This window comes from Cebus imitator, unplaced genomic scaffold, assembly GCF_001604975.1.
Source record: "Cebus imitator isolate Cc_AM_T3 unplaced genomic scaffold, Cebus_imitator-1.0 Scaffold159, whole genome shotgun sequence".
NCBI lineage: Eukaryota > Metazoa > Chordata > Mammalia > Primates > Cebidae > Cebus > Cebus imitator.
The window spans coordinates 2,075,276-2,097,652 of NW_016107474.1; the positions used below are offsets into that span (position 1 = coordinate 2,075,276).

At 50.2% G+C, this 22,377-nt stretch overlaps 1 protein-coding gene across 3 annotated transcripts in view; it reads left to right on the forward strand.

Annotated features, from left to right (window-relative positions):
* Window positions 1–22,377, forward strand: part of ATP2C2 (ATPase secretory pathway Ca2+ transporting 2) — a 94,481-nt gene that overhangs the window by 63,024 nt on the left and 9,080 nt on the right. For all 3 annotated transcript variants that reach the window (XM_017543621.2, XM_017543624.2, XM_037743911.1), the window contains 9 exons: window positions 8,501–8,625; window positions 8,764–8,861; window positions 10,477–10,578; window positions 12,307–12,396; window positions 16,209–16,310; window positions 18,623–18,779; window positions 20,156–20,326; window positions 21,602–21,699; window positions 21,785–21,835. In XM_017543621.2, coding sequence (XP_017399110.1) covers window positions 8,501–8,625; window positions 8,764–8,861; window positions 10,477–10,578; window positions 12,307–12,396; window positions 16,209–16,310; window positions 18,623–18,779; window positions 20,156–20,326; window positions 21,602–21,699; window positions 21,785–21,835 — 994 coding nt within the window. The remainder of the gene's footprint in view (window positions 1–8,500; window positions 8,626–8,763; window positions 8,862–10,476; window positions 10,579–12,306; window positions 12,397–16,208; window positions 16,311–18,622; window positions 18,780–20,155; window positions 20,327–21,601; window positions 21,700–21,784; window positions 21,836–22,377) is intronic.

Here is a 22,377-nt window from a genome sequence, read left to right on the forward strand (position 1 = left end):
CCCCAGGGGAGAATCAGCACCTCTGAGACCCACATGGGGCAGGCCTGTGCCGTTTCTGAAGACCCCAGGGGAGAATCAGCACCTCTGAGACCCACGTGTGGCAGGCCTGTGCTGTTTCTGAAGACTCCAGGGGAGAGTTAGCACCTCTGAGACCCACATGGGGCAGGCCTGTGCCGTTTCTGAAGACCCCAGGGGAGAGTCAGCACCATGCTTCTCGGCTTCTGGCATCACAGGTGGTCCTTGCCATGTAAATATCTTGCCTCCAATCTCTGCCTGTCACATGGTCTCCTCCTGTGTCTGTCTCTGTGTCTCTTCTCCTCTTTTTATAAGGATACCAGTTTTATTGGACTTAGATAGATACTCTAATGACCAAATCTTTATTTGATGATATCTGCAAAGACTCTATTTCCAAATAGGGTCACATTCACATGGACCAGGAGTTAGGATGTGAGCATATTTTCTTGGAGGGATGCAATTGAACCCCTTAGCAGCAGGCAGTGGGCTGCCGAGGGAGCAGGGTGGCTGAATGACAAGCTCATTGAAGGAGATGAGGACAAGGAGGCTGAGCCAGAGCTGGGAAGACCTGTTTACTTCAATGCCAAAGTTCCCAAGAGCAGACTGCAAGTGGACAGAGTAAAGTCAGTTCTGGGCGGGGCACAGTGGCTCACACCTGTAATCCCAGCACTTTGGGAGGCTGAGGTGGGCAGATCACTTAAGGTCAGGAGTTCGAGACCAGCCTGGCCAACATGGTGAAACCCCCGTCTCTACTAAAAATACAAAATTATCCTGGGGCAGTGGCAGGCACTTGCCGTCCCAGCTACTCAGGAGGCTGAGGCAGGAGAATCACTTGAACCCGGGAGGCAGAGGTTGTAGTGAACAGAGATTGTGGCATTGCACTCCAGCCTGGAAGAAAGAGCAAAAGTCCATTGCAAGAAGAAAAAAAGGGAGGAAGAAGGCGATGGACTGAATGAGGTGGCTGGAGAGGGTTTTTCTGAGGAAGTGGAGGTGGAGAGTTGAGGAGTTGGGAGGTGAGCAGGAAGGGTGTTCCAGGCAGGGGGAATGGCACCAGCAAAGGCTTGGGGGTGGGAACATGTCCGAGGGCCACCGTGGGAGACAACAGCTGAGCTCAGTAAGCAGAACCGGATGATGGAGTCACTTAGATCATGGGGAAACTCACAGCCGCTTCTCCCATTCCCAACCTCATCATCAGAGTCTTTCTCAATATGCCATGCCAGGCTGTCTCCATGAACACTTTGGAGCCACAGAGATGAAAAGTGTTGGCCATCCTTGATTTAGAAGCTGAAGGAAGTGGGAGAAGGGAGCTCCAGCTTATTACAGAAGCGTGGGCTGGGAGGACGGGGCACTGGAGCAGGACTCTAGTCTGTGCTGGGGACAGTAGGGTTTGAGGCATTGGAATGGCACCTGCAGAGGCAGGCCCTGGAGAGCCAAGGTCTGGGGCTGAGCTGAAGAGCGGGAGGTCCCCTCGAGAGCCTGGTAAACCCAGATGACCGCTGCCCGGACTCAGCGCTGGGGGCAGCCTGAGACTCACATTTCTTTCTTTTTCTTATTTCAATAGGTTTTGGGGGAACAGGTGGTGTTTCATGATTAAGTTCTTTAGCGGTGATTTCTGAGATTGTTATGCACTCATCACCCGAACAGTGTACACTGTAACCAGTGTGTTTAGACTCATATTTCTTTTGTTTGCTCATTTAAAAAAAAAAATTTAAGTTCTAGGATATGTACAGATTGTGCAGGTTTGTTACGTAGGTACACATGTGCCATGGTGGTTTGCTGCACCTGTCAACCCATCATCTAGGTTTTAGGCCCTATGTACATTAGGTATTTGTCCTAATGCTCTCCCTCCCCATTCCCCCTACCTCCCGACAGGCCCCGATGTATGATGTCCCCCTCCCTGTGTCCACGTGTTTTCATTGTTCAACTCCCAGTTAGAAAGAGAATGTGTGGTGTTTGTTTTTTAGATGGGGTCTTGCTCTGCCCAGGCTGGAGTACAGTGGCACGATCTTGGCTCACTGCAACCTCCGCCTCCCGGGTTCAAGTGATTCTTCTGCCTCAGCCTCCCCAGTAGCTGGGATTACAGGCACCTGCTACCACTCCCAGCTAATTTTTGTACTTTTAGTAGAGACAGGGTTTCACCATGTTGGCCAGGCTGGTATCGAACTCCTGACCTCAGGTGATCCACCTGCCTTGGCCTCCCAAAGTGCTGGGATTGCAGATGTGAGCCACTGTGCCTGGCGAAGACTCACGTTTCTAACAAGCTCTCAAGGGTGCTTACATGGCTGGTCCAGGGAGCACCCTCTGAGCTTGAGACTGTGATTTGACACTGTCCTTCAAGAGCGGGCCCCAGAAAGAATAGGACCAGGAAGGAGGCCAGGACACCTGAGCAGCATTCTGAGGTGACTGGGCCTTTGGAGGCAGAGGTGGTGGCAGGAAGGGAGACGTTTCAGCTGCAAGGAGGCTACTAGAGAACACAGGACTCTCAGAAGACAGAATGCTTCAAAACTTCCCCAAACAGGCCAGGCACAGTGGCCTACACCTGTAATCCTAGCACCTTGCGAGGCTGAGGCAAGAGGATCCCTTGAGCCCAGGAGTTTGAGACCAGCCTAGACAACATAGTGAGACCCTCTCTGTGCAAAAACAAATGTTTTTAATTACCCAGGTGTGATGGTGCATGCTTGTAGTCTCAGCTACCTGGAAGCCTGAGGCAGGAGGATGGCTTGAGCCTGGGAAGTCAAGGTTGCAGTGAGCCAAGATCTCACCACTGTACTCCTGCCTGGGCAACAGAGTGAGACCCTACCTTAAAAAAACTCTCCTGTAGAACACGAGGTCAGGAGTTTGCGACCAGCCCGGCCAACATAGTGAAACTCCATCTCTACTAAAAATATAAAAATTAGCTGAGCATGGTGGCGTGTGCCTGAGGTCCCAGCTACTCAGGAGGCTGAGGCAGGGGAATGGCTTGAACCCTGGAGGTTCAAGGAGGCGGTAGTTGTGAGGAGCTGAGTTCACGCCACTGCACTTCAGCCTGGGCATCACAGCGAGACTTTGTCTCAAAACAAAACAAAACAAAAACCTCCTTCCTACAAATAATGATGCATCCCATTCCTGTCTTACAAGCCATGAAAAGTTTCATGAGCCAAGGCAGGTGATTAAATATTTCCAGGAGAAAAAACAAAAAAAAGGCTTCTGTGCCCAAGCCCCAAACCCCTGCTCCTCCCCTGCCCCTGCTATTGGTCCCTTCTGCTTTCTTCTCCCAGCCTCCCTTGCAACGCGGGCATCCCGCTTGAGCTATGCATGTGGACTTTCATGTGAGGGACACTTTCCCCTCTCACTTGTGATTTTGGGGTGAGGATTTGCAGTGTTAGTGCCAGATTAAAGTCACCCAAAACCACTGAATCAAAAGGTGGAAATGGCAGCTTAGCCAGCAGAGATTTTCCAAAATAAGTAAAATGAGAGAATCATTTGTTAAAACTTTTAAAACTTTTTCACAACCAATTCCCTATGTATTAGGTGATATTCAACATTACCTGAGGGACTTGCTTTTCCTGGTCCATTCTCATCTGTTTTTGTTTTGAGACCGAGTCTCGCTCTGTCACCCAGGCTGGAGTGCAGTGATGTGATCTTGGCTCACTGCAACCTCTGCCTCCCGGGTTCAAGCGATTCTCCTGCCTCAGCCTCCCTGAGTATCCAGGACTACAGGTGTGCACTATCATACCCAGCTAATTTTTGTATTTTTAGTAGAGTTGGGGTTTCACCGTGTTGGCCAGGCTAGTCTTGAACTCCTCAGCTCAAATGATCCACCCGCTTTGGTGTCCCAAAGTGCTGGGAATACAGGTGTGAGCTACCATGGCTGGCGCATTCTAATCTTTATTAGTTTCTGGATTAATTCTTGGTTATTATGAATTCTTCCAGGTACATGCAAAGATGCCCTTCCCCTGCCTATGGGATGAAAGTCCACGTCATAACGCTCCACAAATGTTTGCTTAGCTGGTCTTCACAGGCTGTGCCATAAAACCAAGGAAGCCTTCTGGCTGTCACTGTAGAAACTGGGCACAGTCCCCTGACCAAATTCTATAATCTTGGTTTATATAACTTGTCCCTGCCTGTTCTGTTGTCCCTGGGTGAAAGGTCACTATTCAGAATCATTCTATTCAAACTGTCTGCTTTGCAATTGGAATTTGTTGCCAACATTTAATATATCATATTTCTTTGATTCTGAGATGTACTTTTTTTTTTGAGACAGAGTCTCACTTTATCACCCAGACCGGAGTGCAGTGGTGCCATATCAGCTCACTGTAACCTCTGCCTCCTGGGTTCAAGCAGTTCTCTGCCTCAGCCTCCCAAGTGGCTGGGATTACGGGCGCCCGCCATCACACCCGGCTAATTTTTGTATTTTTAGTAGAGATGGGGTTTTACTATCCTGATCAGGCTGGTCTTGAACTGCTGACCTTGTGATCCACCCACCTCAGCCTCCCAGAGTGCTCGGATTACAGGCGTGAGCCACCGCGCCTGGCTGCAATGTACGTTCTTTTTCACATTTCAACTCCTCTGAAATGAGATCGCTTTTAATGAGTGATGTAATTAGAAAGCATGGTGTTACTGATTAATTGGCAGTGTGGATTCTTTTCCAAGTGCTGCACAAAATAATGGTGCCCTTCACAATCAACTGTGTCTTAGCGCTGATGAAATATGGTCTCCCTGTGTGATCCTGGTGGAATGGATCCTCACCAGGTGTTCTATCAGCTACCCCAGGTAGAGTGCTCACTGTGTGCTAGGCCAGCGCGGGCTGAAGCATTGCATGTACCCACTTCTTCATGCAGCAAATACTGACTGTATACCTCCTTGCTCTGGTGTATTTTCTAATGCAGAGGATAGAAACAGCCTCCTCGCCAGGCTTGGTGGCTCAGGCCTGTAATCTCAGCAGTTAGGGATGTTGAGGGAAGAGAATCACTTGAGCCCAGAAGTTCAAAACCAGCCTGGGCAATAGTGAGACCTTTTCTCTGCAAGTGATTTTCAAAGTTAGGAGGTAAATAGGGTGCATGCCTGTGTCCTGGCTACCAGAGAGGTAGAGGCTGGAGGATTGCTTGAGTCTAGGCGGTAGAGGCTGCTGTGAGCCGTGATGATGACGCTGCACTCCAGCCTGGGCAACAGAGTGAGATCCCATCTCAAAAAACAGGCCGGGTGCAGTGGCTCAGGCCTGTAATCCCTGCACTTCGGGAGGCCGAGGCAGGTGGATCACCTGAGGCCAGGAGTTCAAGACCAGCCTGGCCAACAACAGGTGAAACTCCATCTCTACTAAAAATACAAATATTAGCCAACCGTGGTCCCGCATGCCTATAATCTCAGCTATGCGGGAGGCTAAGGCAGAATTGCAGGAACCTGGGGGGGTGGATGTTGTAGTGAGCTGATATTGTGCCACTGCACTCCAGCCTGGATGACAGTGAGACTCCATCTCAAACAGACAGACAAACCCATCCACCCTTGTGTGAGATATGGCCAGGAAATAGATTTTGTTTGAACTCTACTTTTCATTGTAATTTGTTGCCAACATTTAAAAACTGGGAGTTTGTATGAAAAAGATACTGGGTTTCCAGCTTCTCTTGGGGAGCGTGGGAGGCCTGGGAGCACTGGGCATTGCTGTTGTCCTTGGTGACTTGGTGGTGGCTCTTTGCTTAGGGCAGAGCCTGGACTCTGGGATCACCATGTGGTCTTGCTCATACTGGCTGATTTCATGTATTTGCTGGGGAGCCTGGCTCTGGGAGCTGGACCAGGCGGGTGTAGAGAAGCTTCTGCCAGGTCCGTGGCAGTGGCTGCGGGTGGGCTGCAGGCATGGGGAGGCAGTGGCCCTCTTCTCCCGTGACTTTTCTGGTGTTCTCAGATAACAGAAATTCCTCATCACCTTTAGTCCCCAGAATAGTCTCTTTCTAGAAGTTGCACAGAGTGGTTCCATGCGATAAAAGCACTTGGAGCTCCATTGAAGTCACATCCTCCTCACCCCTCAGGCTGGCCTCAGGTGGAGGCTTGGTGGGGAGGATCTGGCCAGCCTCCCCCACCTGCTCAAAATCTCTCCCCCCGCTTCCCATCATCAGCCAAGTCTGCTTTTCTTTTTCCTTTCTTCAACAGCTTTATAGAGATATAATTCACATGTCATATAATTAATTCATTGAAAGTATACAATTTAATGTTTTTTTTAGTATATTTAGAGACAGACACAACCATCACCACAGTCCATTTTAGGACTTATTTTCTATTCTGTTCTGACAGGGTCTTACTCTGTTATGCAGTCTGCAGCACAGTGGCATGATGACAGCCCACGGTAGCCTCAGCCTTGACCTCCCAACTCAAGCGACCCTCCCACCTCAGCCCCCTGAGTAGCTGGGATTATAGGTGCACACTGCCACACTCAGCTAATTTTTATTTTTTTTATTTTTGTTGAAAAAAATGTTGCCCAGGTTGGTCTCGAACTCCTGAGGTCAAACGATCTGCCCGTGTCATCCTATCAAAGTGCTGGCATTATAGGTGTGCGCTACTGTGCCTGGCCTTAGAACTTTTTTTCTTTTTTTTGAGGCAAAGCCTCCATCTGTCACCAGGCTGGAGTGCAATGGCACGATCTCAGCTCACTGTATCCTCCGCCTCCCGGGTTCAAGCAGTTCTCCTGCCTCGGCTTCCTGAGTAGCTGGGATCACAGGTGTGCCCCACCACGCCCAGCTAATTTTTGTATTTTTAGTAGAGATGGGGGTTTCACCATGTTGGCCAGGTTGGTCTCAAATTCCTGACCTCAGGTGACCTACCTGCCTCAGCCTCCCCAAGTGCTGCGATTACAGGCATGAGCCACTGTGCCTGGTCTAGAACATTTTCTTACTGCCTCAAGAAGAAACCCTGTGCCCTTTAGCTGTCACTCAATATTCCTGTCCGCGTCTGCATCCAAGCCCTAAGGAGTCACTTGCCTTTCTTTCTTTGTAGATTTCCCCATTCTCAACATCCCTTATGAATGGACTCCTGCTCTGAGTGGCCTCTGTGTCTGGCTTCTTCCACTCAGCAGCACATTTTCCAGCCTCATCCACGTGTTAGCGTGTGCCGGTGCCTCGTTCCTTTCTATGGCTGAAGGGTATTCCGCTGCATAGATAAGCCACATTCGGCTCATCCTTTTGTTCACTGATACGCATTTGGATTGTCGTGCTTTCTTCATGTTGGTTTTTACATTTTTTAAAGAAAAATTTCAAGCATCTACAAAAGCAGAGAGGATGAGAACGTGAACACCTGCGTAGCCACTGCCCCGCTTCCACAGTGGTCCATTTGCAAGCACTGCTGCCCCATCTGTAGCCCACCCCGGGCTATGTCCAACCAGGCACCAGGCCCCAGGCATCATACCTTGCCAGTTGGCCCCAGTGTTTTGGAGTATCAGCCAAAAGGGACAGAAAGAGCCCCCTGTGCACGTCCTCTTACCTGTTGACACACCCAGGGAAGGGGCCTCTGTGTGTCACAGCCCCATTCTTGTTTCCAAGAGATCATCTTACTGGCTCAGCTTGGGTCAGACTCTCTCCTCGAATCCAGTCAACCCTGGTTATGGGGGAGTGGGGTCGCAGAGTCCAGGGAGAGTTGGAGGGATGAGAAGGAAGTGAGCAGACACCCTGAAACAGATCTGCACCACGGGCAGGGCCGTTGCTGTGGCCTTTCACCTCCCCTGACTTGGACTTCCTTGTCTGGCTTCCTCATAGGCAGTGTCTGCACCACTACACTAATGAAAAGTGAAATTCAGGGGACCCACAAGGACCCTCGGAACCAGGAACTCTTAATCCCACTTACTGTCTGATTCTGAGAATTCCTTTCATGGGACCCAAAGCCTTTTCTCTCTAATAAATGAGAATAATGTAAATGCAAAATACGTTTAGCCAGGCACGGCGGCTCACGCCTGTAATCTCAGCACTTTGGGAGGCTGAAGAGGGTGGATCACTGGAGGTCGGGAGTTCACGACCAGCCTGACCAACACGGAGAAACCCCGTCTCTACTAAAAATACAAAATTAGCTGGGCGTGGTGGCATATGCTTGTAATCCCAGCTACTCGGGAGGCTGAGGCAGGAGAATCGCTTGAACTGGGAGGTGGAGGTTGTGGTGAGCTGAATCACATCATTGCTCTCCAGAATGGGCAACAAGAGTGAAACTCTGTCTCAAAAAACAAAACAAAACAAAAAAACAAAAAAAAAACTTTTAAAGAGCCAAAACAGCTGACCAACTAATTCACACTAAGGTGTTGATGACTGACAGGAGAGGTCCCTTCCCAAGAGCAGGGTCTGCAGCGGAGGGCTCAGGACCATGGGTGCTGAAGGAGTCAGGTGCCCCTTAGAATTGGGAATGGAGAATAGAACCAGGACACTGGGGACACCAAAGCCGAGCTTCACTAGCCAGAAGCATTGCCAGCCCCAGTCGAGAGTCACGCTCTCCTTAAGTGGGTGTTAGAGGGAACTCATTTGACCTTTCGATCCAGCCTGGCTGTGGCGGCCATTCCAGAGGGTCTGCCCATCGTCGTCATGGTGACGCTGGTCCTCGGAGTGCTGCGGATGGCCAAGAAGCGCGTCATCGTGAAGAAGTTACCCATCGTGGAGACTTTAGGTGAGGGACTCTGGCCGGTGGAATTCTGACATTTGGAGCTGAATGGAAGCTTGGCTGTCAGGGCCGTCCAGCCTGGGGGTTTCACAGACCTGAGGGTGGCGATTCCTCTTTTCTATAAACTGATGCTTATTGTACCAGGTTGCTGCAGCGTTCTCTGTTCTGATAAGACGGGAACTCTGACTGCCAATGAAATGACGGTGACCCAGCTTGTAACGTCGGATGGCCTTCATGCCGAGGTGAGTCCCAGAGGAATTTCCAAGCCTTAAAGATGCACCCAGCCGGGCCATCTCCTTCTAGACAGGGCACACAGTGTCTTCTAGAACACAATAAGGAAGAAATAAATTGGGGTCATCTTACAATCTCTTGGCTAACAGGACTGATTTTGTTTGTAATCATTTTATACTTCCTTTCAAAAGACATGACCAATTTAGGGGAGCCTCCTTTTCTTACTACTTGTTAATTATAAGCACACGACAAAATTGAAAGCTACAAAAAATTTGTAATCTCAGCACTCGGGGAGGCCGAGGCAGGTGGATCACCAGAGGTCGGGAGTTTGAGACCTGCCTGACCAACATGGAGATATCCCGTCTCTACTAAAAATACAAAAATTAGTCATTTGTGGTTGTGCATGCCTGTAGTCCCAGCTTCTCAGGAGGCTGAGGCTGAGGCAGGAGAATGACTTAAACCCAGGAGACAGAGGTTGCAGTGAGCCAAGATCGTGCCATTGCACTCTAGCCTGGGCAAGAAGAGTGAAACTCATCTCAAAAAAAAAAAAAAAAATTCCATATCTCCCATGATAAACTAACGATGATTAGTCAATTTGCTGTTTGTTTGTTTTTGAGACACAGAGTCTCACTCTGTCGCCCAGGCTGGAGTGTAGTGGCTAGATCTCGGCTCACTGCAACCCCCAGCTCATGGGTTCAAGTGGTTCTCCTGTCTCAGCTTCCCAAGTAGCTGGGACTACAGGCATGTACCTCTATGCCCAGCTAATTTTTGTATTTTTAGTAGAGACGGGATTTTACTATATGTTGGCCAGGCTGGTCTCAAACTCCTGACCTCAGGTGATCCGCCCACCTTGGCCTCCCAGAGTGCGGGGATTATAGGCATGAGCCACTACGATGGACCTGTATTGTTTTTTTATTTTTTAAGACAGGGTGTTGTTGTGTCACCCAGGTTGCAGTCCAGTGGTCCAATCATGGTTCACTGCAGCCTCTAACTTCTGGGCTCAAGTGATCCTCTCTCCTCAGCCTCCCAAGTCTCCTCATGTTTTTCAGTGTCTTCCGTGTGCTTGGCACATTGGAAGCTCCCTGAATGTGCAATTTTTTATCCTGATATTTTTTCCACAAAACTGGCCAGAGCAAGGGGTGAACAAATGAGTGCGCGTGGGCCAGGGCTGATGTTTGGAAATAAAGCTTTGTTGGTGTACTGCCGCACCCATTTGTGTACATGTTGCCGATGGCTGTTTTCATGCCTCAGTGGACCATAATGGTAGAGCTGAGTAGCCATGACAGAGGTGGGATCAGCTGCAAAGACCTGCGCATTTGCCCACTCTGTTCTTAGAATATAAACACTCTTCTATGCTAGGTCTTAGTTTTCTTAATCATCAGTTGAATTGGCTGCAGAGTATCCCACTGAGTAAACTTGATGTAATTTACTAATGTGTGCTGCTTTGTCCGTCAGTGAGGTATCTGATTAATAAATAATCTTTCAGGGAACATCTTCATACTTAAAGCCCTGTACGTGTTTAGAATTATGTCCTTGGAATGGATCCCCAGGACAGAGATGGTGGGCCAACCAGGGAGCATGTTTTTGACTCTTGGTGACACACTTTCTTCTGCTTCTCCCCTGCAGGTCAGTGGAGTTGGGTATGATGGCCAAGGGACTGTGTGTCTTCTACCATCCAAGGAAGTAATTAAGGAATTTTCCAACGTCTCCGTGGGAAAATTAGTGGAGGTAGGTGTCGAAAGCACCGTGGGGGAAATAGGCATTTGCATCGGGGCTTCCGGGGCTTCTCTTTGAAAAAGGAAACAGTTATCAGAGAGTGACGGGACCACCCAGGGGTTAGCCTGTCACAGCACTGGAAAAGTGACCCCAAAACTGATGGAGACATTGGAGGTCAGAGAAGAGCTAGGCTGGGCACAGTGGCCTCACAGGAGGCCAAGGCTGGAGAATCCCTTGAGGCCCAGAGTTTGAGAGCAGCCTGGCAACATAGTGAGACCCTGTCTCTATTATTTTTTTTTAATTATTTAGGCCAGGCATGGTGGCTCATGCCTGTAATCCCAGCACTTTGGGAGGCTGAGGCGGGTGGATCATGAGGTCAGGAGTTTGAGACCAGCCTGGCCAAGATGGTGAAATCCTGTCTCTACTAAAAATACAAAAATTAGCCCAGCGCAGTGGCAAGCACCTGTAATCCCAGCTGCTTGGGAGGCTGAGGCAGGAGAATCACTTGAACCCGGGAGGTGGAGGTTGCAGTGAGCTGAGATCGTGCAACTGAACTCTGTCCTGGGCAACAGAGTAAGACTCTAACTGAAAAAAAAAAAAATTATCCTTTGTATTCATCACTGCCCCCTGGGAAGGCTCTAAGGAGACTACTGCACAGAGACGTGCCCTATGAATTGGTGGAAAGTGAGCCTGTGATGACTTTCCCCTGTTGCTGCGATAGTCCTGCAATGCGATGTGCACTCACCCTCTCACAAAGGCTCACCCCTCCCCACACAGCAGGTACCCTTCTTCCTCTGTACAGTTCAGTGAGCACTGCCTGAGAAGGCCCTGCCTCCGGGGGCCACTTCACTATCACAGCAAACACTGTCTCAGTTTTGCAGATTAAGAAAAAAAAAAAAAATATGGCCAGGTGTGGTGGTTCACCCCTATAATCCCAGCACTTTGGGAGGCCAAGGTGGGTAGATCACCTGACATCAGGAGTTCAAGACCAGCCTACTAACAGGGTGAAACGCCGTCTCTACTAAAAAATATAAAATTAGCCAGGCATGATGGCACACCCCTGTAGTCTTAGCTGCTCAGAAGCCTAAGGCAGGAGAATTGCCTTGAACCAGGGAGGTGGAGGTTGCAGTGAGCTGAGATCGCACCACTGCACTCCAGCATGGGTGACAGAGTGAGACTCTGTCTCGAATGAATGAATGGATGGATGGATGAGTGAATGAAACAGAAATGTGCAAAACTATTAAGTAACAGTAGAAAAGAAAAGAAACGGGCTCAGAGAAGTACTACAAGTGCCCGGAAGGAAGAGTGCCAGGAGCTCCACTCTTTCGGCTTGTCTCTTTTTCATTTTTTAAATATTTATTTTTTAATTGAGATGTCATCTACCATGAATTCACCCGTTACAGTGTACAATTCCGTGGCTTCACTATGTCCACAAGCTGTGCAGCCATCCCCACTGCCTAGAACACTTTGTCACCTCAGGTGGAAACGCCATCTTCCCCACTGTCATCGGCACTCATCACCACCCGTCCGCCCGCCTGCCTGCTGGATCCCCTCGTGTTATCTTTGTGGCCGCCAACATTCAGCACAGCCAAGAAACGGGTGTTTAAAAAGCTAGGACGCTGAGTCGTTTTAAAGAGCAAGCCTTGTCCCTGCAGCCCCCAGTGTAAAAATGGGCCAAGCCCGCAGCGTCTTTGTCATGAGCCCAGTACTAACTACAGATGTTGGACAATCCCCTTGTAGGCGGGCTGTGTCGCCAACAACGCAGTCATCAGAAAGAATGCTGTGATGGGGCAGCCCACCGAGGGCGCCCTGATGGCCCTGGCCATGAAGGTAGGAGGTCCTGGGGTGTCTCTTCGGGGAATTCTTTCCCTCGGGGCTGGATTTGTTGGTAAAAAGCCAGCTCCTGTCTGAGCTGACAGTTCCTGGGACATTAGGTAATCATGGAAGAAAATGGCCCAGGCTGGCCTTGGACCATCTGTTGATGGTGGAGGAGGTGAGCTCTGAGATTCCACAGGACTTCAGGAAGTTCTGCAGGACTCTAACTCCTCCATCAGCGATTCTAAAAGAATCCTGGGAGCTCCCCTGTGGTTCAGGCCCTGTGTAGGTGTTGGGGCGACAGAGTGGAACGAGACTCCCTGTGCGCCCAACACAATCCTGTGCTCATCAAGGCACCATCGGGCTGCGGGGGTGCTGGATCCTGGGAATGCATTTGATGGACTCCAGGGCTCCACGTTAGACCCTGGGCTCTGTGGCTGTGCAGGGCTGCCCCGGGCCATTCTGTACCCAGCACCACGTACCACACAGCTGCTCGAAGTGTGGAGGGGATGGGCAGGGGCTGATGAGGGCCTGCTGCGTTCTGTGCTCAGAGGACAAGTTAGCAGGAGAGGCAGAAAAATGGGCTGGGAATGCAGGTGACAGGAAAGGGAGGAGAAGAGAGGACAAAGGGCTTGGGAAAGGAGGGGCTCAGCAGAGGTTAAGAGGAGGGACCGAAGGAAGGACGAAGGTGGCCCTGGTCAGCACCCACGTCTGTTTCCATGGCCACTTGGCCTGGGTCCCTCCTCTTCAGCCAGAGCCGGGGCTGCCCTGGACACCGCAGAAGCTTCTCTCCCCCGGCCGCCCCATGCTTCCTGCTGTGTGACTTGTCTCCAGCTCGGGTCTGGTCAGAGCCCTCTCCATCAAGGTGAAGAGAGAAGCTGCCCAGCCTGGCCGTGCACTCACCGCCTTCCTCTTTTCCTCCTGGTCTTGACCGCTTCTGTCTGTCCTCACTGGCGAGCTCCGACTTTCTCTTCAAGTTCACTCCAGTTTCCACCCCGGTAGATGCCTCTTCTCACCCAGGCACCCGGGCTGGCTTCACTGCCTTCTGTTGTCGGCTTACCTCTCCCTCCCTCCAGTGCAAGGCTTCAACCTCCCGCTCAGCTGCCTTCCTGGAGCCGGTGCTGGGCAGGGAAGGGGTGGTCGCCCTCTCGTAAGTCCCTGAGACGGTAGATCAGGTGGTTTTCCCCAGTGCAAGAGCATTGGGAGATCGTTACAGGCTGAGTGCAGTGGCTCAAATCCCAGCACTTTGAGAGGCTAAGGCGGGAGGACAACTTGAGGCCAAGAATTTGAGATCAGACTGGACAACATAGCTACACTTGATCTTTACAAAAAATATAAAAATTAGCTGGGCGTGATGGTGCATGCCCGTGGTCCCAGCTCCTCGGGAGGCTGAGGTAGGTGGAGCCCAGGAGTCTGGGGCTACAGTAAGCTGTGATCTCAGCACCGCACTCCAGTCTAGATCACAGAGTGAGATCCTGCCTCAAAAAAACAAAAAGGCTGGCGCGGCGGCTCCTGCTTGTCATCACAGCACTTTGGGAGGCTGAAGTGGATGGATCACCTGAGGCCAGGAGTTCGAGACCGGCCTTGCTAACATGCCAAACCCCATCTTACTAAAATACAAAAATTAGCTGGGCATGGTGGCACGTACCTGTAATCCCAGCTACTCGGGAGGCTGAGGCAGAAAAATTACTTGAACCCGAGAGGCAGAGGTTGCAGTGAGCTGAGATCACGCCACTGCACTCCAGCCTGGGTGACANACTCCAGCCTGGGTGACAGAGCAAGACTCCATCTCAAAAAAAAAAAAAAAAAGAAACGACATCATATTATTTTTCTTCCAGTCACAGAGGAGAATTCTCCCTGCAATATCTGTCACAGCGAATGGAGCTCATTTCTCTCTTTAAAATAGTGCTGAGTCTGCCCCACTCAGCAATTCCTTGATTGACAGAAAGGAAGGTGACCCCGAAGCCTAGCGAGGACAGAGGTTCCAGAAGCTGGGAGATTCCTTGATGTGCTATCATTTTCCTCTTTCCTGGGGCCTGGTTTAAAATTTTAGAATATAAGGTAAACACTCACCGGCACATAGGAAGCTATGCCTGTATGACAGGCATGGGGCAGACATGGTTCTTAGGCTCTCACGTGCTGTAAATGGCACTGACAGGCATGGGGCAGACACGTCGTGGTTCTTAGGCTCTCACGTGCTGTAAATGGCACTGAGGCCAGGCCAGAGGCTCCCAACCTTTCTTCCATGATTGCTCCTGGAATAGTGTCCCAACGTTGCTGAAATAAAGCACCGCTGGCCGGTGACGTAGAGTAACCAAAACGCATTGAAACACAGCTATGTTGGCCAGAAGTTGAAATCAGGATGTGAGCAGGGCCAGGCTCTGTCTCCCAGCTTCCGGGTGTCACCTGCGGCCCCAGGTGTTCCTTCACTCGCAGCTGTGTCTCCACCTTGGCTTCTCACTCCAAGCTCTGCCTCGGTCACGAGGTGCTCCCCACCATGGCTCCACACAGTGTTTTCCTCCTCTTTATGCTTTTGAAACAGAGTCTTGCTCTGTCACCCAGGCAAGAGTGCAATGGCATGATCTCAGCTTGTTGCAACCTCCGTCTCCCAGATTCAAGCGATTCTCCTCCCTTAGCCTCCCAAGTAGCTGGGGCTACAGGTGTGCGCCACCACGCCTAATTTTTTGTAGTTTTACTAGAGACGGGGTTTCACCGTGTTAGCCAGAATGGTCTCGATCTCTTGACCTCATGATCCACCTGCCTTGGCCTCCCAAAGTGCTGGGATTACAGGCGTGAGCCAACACGCCCAGCCTTCTTCCTCTTAGATTTGTTTGCACTGGCTTAGGGCAAACCCGACACCTGCAAAGGCCCTACCTCCAAATCAGATCACATTCAGAGGTTCCAGGGTTAGGATTTCAACATATTTTTTGTGGGGTACAATTCAACTGCACTAAGGAGTTGTTTTAGGTATTTTTTCCCTAATCACCCCACTCCCACCGCCTGGAATTTAATACTGCAGATACACTGTGTGTTGTGTGCATATCTGCACTTTCTACATAAAAGGAGGAGTTTTTTTTGCCCTCGAGGTAATCCGCTTTCACCTCCTGTAGGGTAGTGGGATGCGTGGGTCATGACTGGTTTACACTTGGGGAAACTGAGACTCTGAATTGTCACATCACTGATCCAAAAGCCGTCAAAGAGCAGCAGATGGCAGGCCAGGCACGGTGGCTCACACCTGTAGTCCCAGCACTGTGGGAGGCCGAGGCGGGTGGATCACGAGTGTGGTGTGGGCTTGTGGTCACAGCTGCTCAGGAAACTGAGGCAGGAAAATCACTTGAAACCAGAAGGTGGAGGGTGCAGTGAGCCGAGATTTCGCCACTGCACTCCAACCTGGCATCAGAGTGAGATTCCGTCTCACAAAACAGAACGAAAAAGCAACAGCAGGCTGGCAAAGCCCCAGGGCTATGGACAGCAGGGCTGCCTTGCTGACCCAGGGGTTTCCTTTTGGGAAATTGCTGCACCTTCAAGTCTGAAATGTTCCTCCTGGCAAAAATGCTGCAGGGTTTTGGTTCTAAGCAGGTTTCAGATAAAAGCAGTTCAGTGGCAAAGACCATCGGGTCTGCCCTTCAGCCAAGAGAAGATATATATATATATATTTTTTCAAGTGGGACATTCCAAGAGGAATGGCCTTTTTTTCTTTGTGCTCAGTGCTTGGATTTATTATCTGCCAGAGGTGGTTTGAACAATGAATAATTTAAATGGATGGAGCTTTGTATAGAGATTGGCTTTGGATGACTCACTAAAAATGTCTCATTTTATTATGCTAGGTGGATTTAAGTGATATTAAAAATTCATATGTAAGAAAAAAAGAGATTCCATTCAGTTCGGAGCAGAAGTGGATGGCGGTGCAATGCAGTCCGAAGACTGAGGTGAGACCTTTCAATCTCCAGCCTCTTCTCTCTTTCCGCCCGGGCCCCCACCCAGAAATAAAGCAAACTGCGGACTTCAAAGATAATCGTAAAGTTCCTGGCTGCTTCTGTGCAGTTCCACACGCATTGAAAAACTTTATCACCATCAAACCTTTGATTCTCTTGGGTCTGCTTCTGGCTTTTTGTTTAAAACAGCAGTTCTGAAAGCAGGGTGCCTGGGGCAGCAGTGTCTGTATCACGTGAGAGTTTATCAGAAATGCACAGTCTCAGGTTCCATGCCAGACCTGAGTTGGAAGGTCCAGGGGTGGGACCCGGTAACGTTTGTTTTCTGAGGATTCCGATGCAGGTGCGAGTGTTGAAATTCACCAGGCTGTTATCAGATGACTGAGGCCCTGCCAGACGCTAACTTGCCAGGCCTCACTTTGCAACCCTGTGCTAAGTTTTTTATACTTCTTCTTTTTTTTTTTTAAGATGGAGTCTCGCTCTGTTGCCCAGGCTGGAGTGCAGTACCGCAATATCAGCTCACTGCAACCTCCTCCGCCTCCCAGGTTCAAGGGATTCTCCTGCCTCAGCCTCCCAAGTAGCTGGGATTACAGGTGTGCGCCATCATGCCTGGCTAATTTTTTGTATTTTTAGTAGAGACAAGGTTTCACCATGTTAGCCAGGATGGTCTCAATCTCCTGACCTCGTGATCCTCCTGCCTCGGCCTCCCACTGCACCCGGCCACCGCACCTGGCCAGTTTTTTATACTTGTTAGCCCATCACCCTGTCATATTGGGGAGCAAATTGTTCAGTACCGAAGGCGTGTCCGGGTGGTACATCCCAGTGTGTGCACACATGTTGTCCCTCACTAAAGGAACACATACCAAGCTATGGCCGCCCCGGGTGGACATTACAGCTGATTTTTCAAATTGTCTTTTCAGATTTGTTGTGGCTTTTCAAATTTTTTTAAAAGCTATTTTTTAAGGTTTTTGTTGCCTTCTACCTTTTTCCCCATCCCTCCTCTTTCCTCCCATTCTTTCTGGAATCTACCGTGTCTGCCCATGCGGATTTCACGGGTCCTGCTCAGGGCTGTGGGTGGCTCAGCCAGCTCATGCCAGGGCCTTTCTGGGGTGGGTGGGCACATGGACATTTCAGGGGCTTAGAAGGGATTACAGATTTTCGGAAAACTTTTAGACCTTTCAATCTTTTTCCCTGCAAGGCAGTGGTAATATCATTGAAAAACTATAGAAATATGACTTAAAAATGAAAGCTTTTTTCATTCCACCCCTCTTTCCTCCCTCCCCCCCAACCACCCACCCAGAGGTAACTGTTTTAAGTCTGTAATGGAGCACTGCAGGTTCTGAATATGCACATGGCAACATCTGGTTGGTAGTTTTTAAAACAAAGTCACTGTTTATGGTGTTTGTAATTAGCTTTTTCCCCTAAGATTTTCTTTTAATATTATGTCTTAGATGCCTTTCTGTGTTGGTTAATATAAGCTTGTTATATTAATAATATTATAATATTAATTATAATACATTATTATAAGTTTATTAATTATACTATTTTAATATATTACATTAATAATTTTAACATATATTTATGATATGCAATATTAATTGTAATATAATTATATATTTTAATAGTAATTATACATTATAATTATAAAATTAATATAATTATATTAAATTTAAAATGTTATAATTAATATATTAACTAATACATTATATTATAATTAATATTATATTAACTTATAATAGGGTGTACACCCCCGTGAGCCAGGTAGGTCCAGTAGTGAGGCTGGGGATACAATGTGACTCTCTCTGACCCAGGGCCTGCCCACATGGAGCTTAGAGTCTACACATTTCTCATGACAGAGCTGAACAAAAGCATGGGAGGAATGATCAGCTACTCGTGGGTTCACTGTGACAAGCCACATGCTGGGGGTGGGTACGAAACAGACTTGGTGCTGCCCTAGGGAAGCAGCAGTCTAACCGAAATATTCACAGTGAAACACACCCAGAGGCACAGCCCAAGCTGGGATAATACCTCCGGTTATTGAAACATACAGGATACTCTGAGCAACAGTAGCAAGGGAACTGAAAGAAGAATGAGGGCAGTACGGGTTGAAGATCGACCAACATTCTCGGGATGGATTCCGGAACTTAGTGAATCCATCCAGCCTCTGTGAACAGCACTAGCCCACTGTAAATAACTCCGCCACAAACGTCCCCATGCGTGTCTTTATAATCTTGCGCAGGGTGGGGTGATGGTCACTATGAACCAAGGCATCCAGTGACAGTGGATTTCTTCCCTTTGTCTTTTCTAAGGATCAGGAAGACATTTACTTCATGAAGGGGGCCTTGGAAGAGGTGATTCGCTACTGCACAATGTACAACAATGGAGGCATCCCCCTGCCGCTGACGCCCCAGCAGAGGTCATTCTACCTGCAGGAAGAGAAGAGGATGGGGTCGCTTGGTCTGCGGGGTCAGTGCCTGGCCCCAGTCCAGAGCTTTAAGTTTGTATGTAACATAGCGTTTTTTTTTTTTTTTTTTTTTTTTGAGACAGATTCTTGCTCTGTTGCCAGGCTGGAATGCAGTGGTGCGATCTTGGCTCGCTGCAACCTCTGCCTCTCAGGTTCAGGCAATTCTCCTGCCTCAGCCTCCTGAGTAGCTGAGACTACAGGCACCTGCCACCACGCCCGGCTGATTTTTTTTGTATTTTTACTAGAGATGAGGTTTCACCATGTTGTTCAGGATGGTCTCGATCTCTTGACCTCGTATTCTGCCCGCCTGGGCCTCCCAAAGTGCTGGGATTACAGGCGTGCGCCACCGTGCCCAGCCATTGTTGACTTTTAAGGGCATTCAAGCAGGGTCCCCCATCAAGAAGGTCACCTGTCCCAAGGAGTCAGGCAGCATGCTGACAGCAGCGACACATGCTTGGAACCTGATGGTCAGATGAAAGGCAGAGAGGCCCCCACCTCACCCCAGCTCCTCACCGACCCCTGTTAATCCAGAGAAGAAGGGACCCTCCCTTGCTGTTTCCTAAGGCAGGTGAATGGGCTGCACCCCAAACATTGATTTCCCAGTCATGGCGGAAGGTGAAAAGTACGTCTTACATGGAAGCTGGCAAGAGAGAATGAGAGCCAAGAAAAAGAGGAAACATCTTAGGAAATCATCAGCTCTCATGAGTCTATTCAATACCACAGAACAGTATGGGGAAGCCACCGGCATGATTCAGTTACCTCCCACCAGGTCCCTCCCACAACACATGGGAATTACGGGAGCTACAATTCAAGATGAGGTTTGGTGGGGACACAGCCAAACTGTATCAAGTGGACAGCAGTGATGCTTTCTGCTACGTGGCTGTTTCTGGCTTCCCTCTCTGGTGTGCATCTTCACAGGCCTGAGAGCCACTGGAGGCATCTCTGCCCTCCCTTTGCAGTCTAGGAACTTGCTGCCTGAGCCCCCTGCAGACCGAGGAGGATCTGGGCCATGGTGCGGGCTGGCTGGGAACTAACAACAGGGTGCGGTGGCTCACCAGTAATCCCAGCACTTTGGGAGGCTGAGGTGGGAAGATCACCTGAGATCAGGAGTTTGAGAGCAATGTGACCAACAGGGTGAAGCCCTGTCTCTACTAAAAGTATGGAAATTAGCTGGGCATGATGGTGAGCACCTGTAATCCGGGCTACTCAGGAGGCTGAGGCAGTGGAATCATTTGAACCTGGGCAGTGAGCCGAGATGGTGCCACTGCACTCCAGCCTGGGCAACAAGAATGAAACTCCCTCTCAAGAAAAACACAAAACACAGAAAAACAGCCCCTAACCCCCCAGTGACCCCTCCTTTCCCTCCCTCTCTCTGCAGTGCTGGCCCTGGCTTCTGGGCCCGAGCTGGGGCAGCTGACATTTCTGGGTCTCGTGGGCATCATCGATCCCCCGAGGGCTGGCGTGAAGGAAGCGGTTCAGGTTCTCTCCGAATCAGGCGTGTCCGTGAAGATGATAACAGGAGATGCTCTGGAGACAGCCTTGGCCATAGGTAACCGGGACAGGGTGGGGATTGAGGATGAAAGGACCCGTCCATCCTTTACCATGGGGTGCTGCTACCATAGGGAAGCCTCAGCTAACTCGGTCAGGAGTGCTCATGTCGAGTCCTATGGGCTTAGAAAAGATGCTGAGATTCATGGGCCAGCATTCCATCTTCCGAGGTGTTCCTGTTTCTGAAATGTTGGCAGGTTCTGCAAAAGGGTAAAAGTCCTCATGGATACTGAAGCCCTACGATGTGTCGGGCTTTTCATCCACTATCATCACAAGCAGCCTCATGCCTACGTAGTTTGAGTCTGCCGTACCCTTGGCAAACAGTTGAACCACTCTGACCCTCGGTCTCTTCATCAGTAGAGGGCTAGCAGCCTCCTCCCCCACCCTCATCCTTCCTCCTCCTCCCTTCTCCCTCTTCTTCCTCCCTTCTTCTCCCTCCTCTTCCTCTTCCTTTCTTTTTTCTCCTTTCTCCTCCTCCCTTAACTGTTGTAGTTTAGGGGAAAACTACAACAGATGCTATCTTTTCTCTTTTTTTTGGTGGGGAACAGTACTGAGTCTCACTTTGTCACCCAGGCTGGAGTGCAGTGGCACAATCTCGGCTTACTTCAACATCTGCCTCCCAGGTTCAAGTGATTCTTCTGCCTCAGCCTCCCAAGTAGCTGGGATTTCAGCGTGTACCACCACACCTGGCTAATTTTGTATTTTTAGTAGAGACAGGGTTTCGCTATGTTGGCCAGGCTGGTCTGAAACTCCCGACCTCAGGTGATCCGCCCACCTTGCCCTTCCCAAGTGCTGGGCATTCCTTGGCATTATTCCTGTTATTCAACTCTGTGCCTCAGTTTCCTCCTCTGTAAAATAGGGGTACTGTTAATGCCGTCAGCTAATTCACAGGGTTGGTGAGAGGATTAAACAAAGCCAGGCCCATGAATCTCTTCCTCCTCCTCCCTCCTGCCTCTCCCCCTCCCCTGCCTGGTGCTATGAAAAGGTCCATGGGCTCTGGAATGAGAGCTGTGTGAGCTTCCAGAGTTATTCCTTATCAGCTGTGTGAGCTCGGATAGGTCACTCCTTTGTTTCCTCATCTTTAAAGTGGGGATAATGAGGTGTTCCGTGTCAGTTAATCCTGTGGAGAGCATTGAGGCCACACGGCACGGGGGGTGCCCAGGACACTGTCTCCAGCGTGGTTTTATTCTTGGTGTTGTCCATGGCCAAAGTAGGGCTGGGAGCGGGGCGGGGGAGGGGGCCTCGGAGCTGGCCCTCAGAGCAGGTTCTCCTGCAGGGAGAAATATTGGCCTGGGAGACGGGAAGCTGCAAGCCATGTCCGGGGAGGAGGTGGACGGCGTGGAGAAGGGCGAGCTGGCCGACCTCGTGGGGAAGGTGGGTCTCCGGAGGCGCGGCTGGCGGTGGGGCTGGGTCCCAGCTCTGAAATCTGATTCTTCACCTTCCCTGTATCCATGTCCAGGTGTCCGTGTTCTTCAGGACCAGCCCAAGGCACAAGCTGAAAATCATCAAGGTTCGCTGGGCAAGGCGCGCACAGTGCAGGGCTCGACCGTGGCTTCCTTCTCTAGGTCCAGGGCAGCTGCCGCAGGGGTTACCTTTTCACAGCCTGGGGAGGGAGGAGGAGGAGCAGGGGCGGGTGGGCAGCCCCCTCAGAGAGGACGAGGCCCTGAAGTTGCCAGCGTCACTTGTGCTCACAGCCCCTTGGCCAGAACACAGTCACAGGTCCAGGTTTAGCTGCAGGGGATGCTGGGAAGTGTCATCTCTAGCAGGGTGGACACGAGCTCCAGTGAGCCTGGGGGTCCTTTTAAGAAGGAGTGGATAGCCGGGCGCGGTGGCTCAAGCCTGTAATCCCAGCACTTTGGGAGGCCGAGGCGGGTGGATCATGAGGTCAAGAGATCGAGACCATCCTGGCCAACATGGTGAAACCCCGTCTCCACTAAAACTACAAAAAATTAGCTGGGCATGGTGGTGCGTGCCTGTAATCCCAGCTACTCAGGAGGCTGAGGCAGGAGAATTGCCTGAACCCAGGAGGCGGAGGTTGCGGTGAGCCGAGAT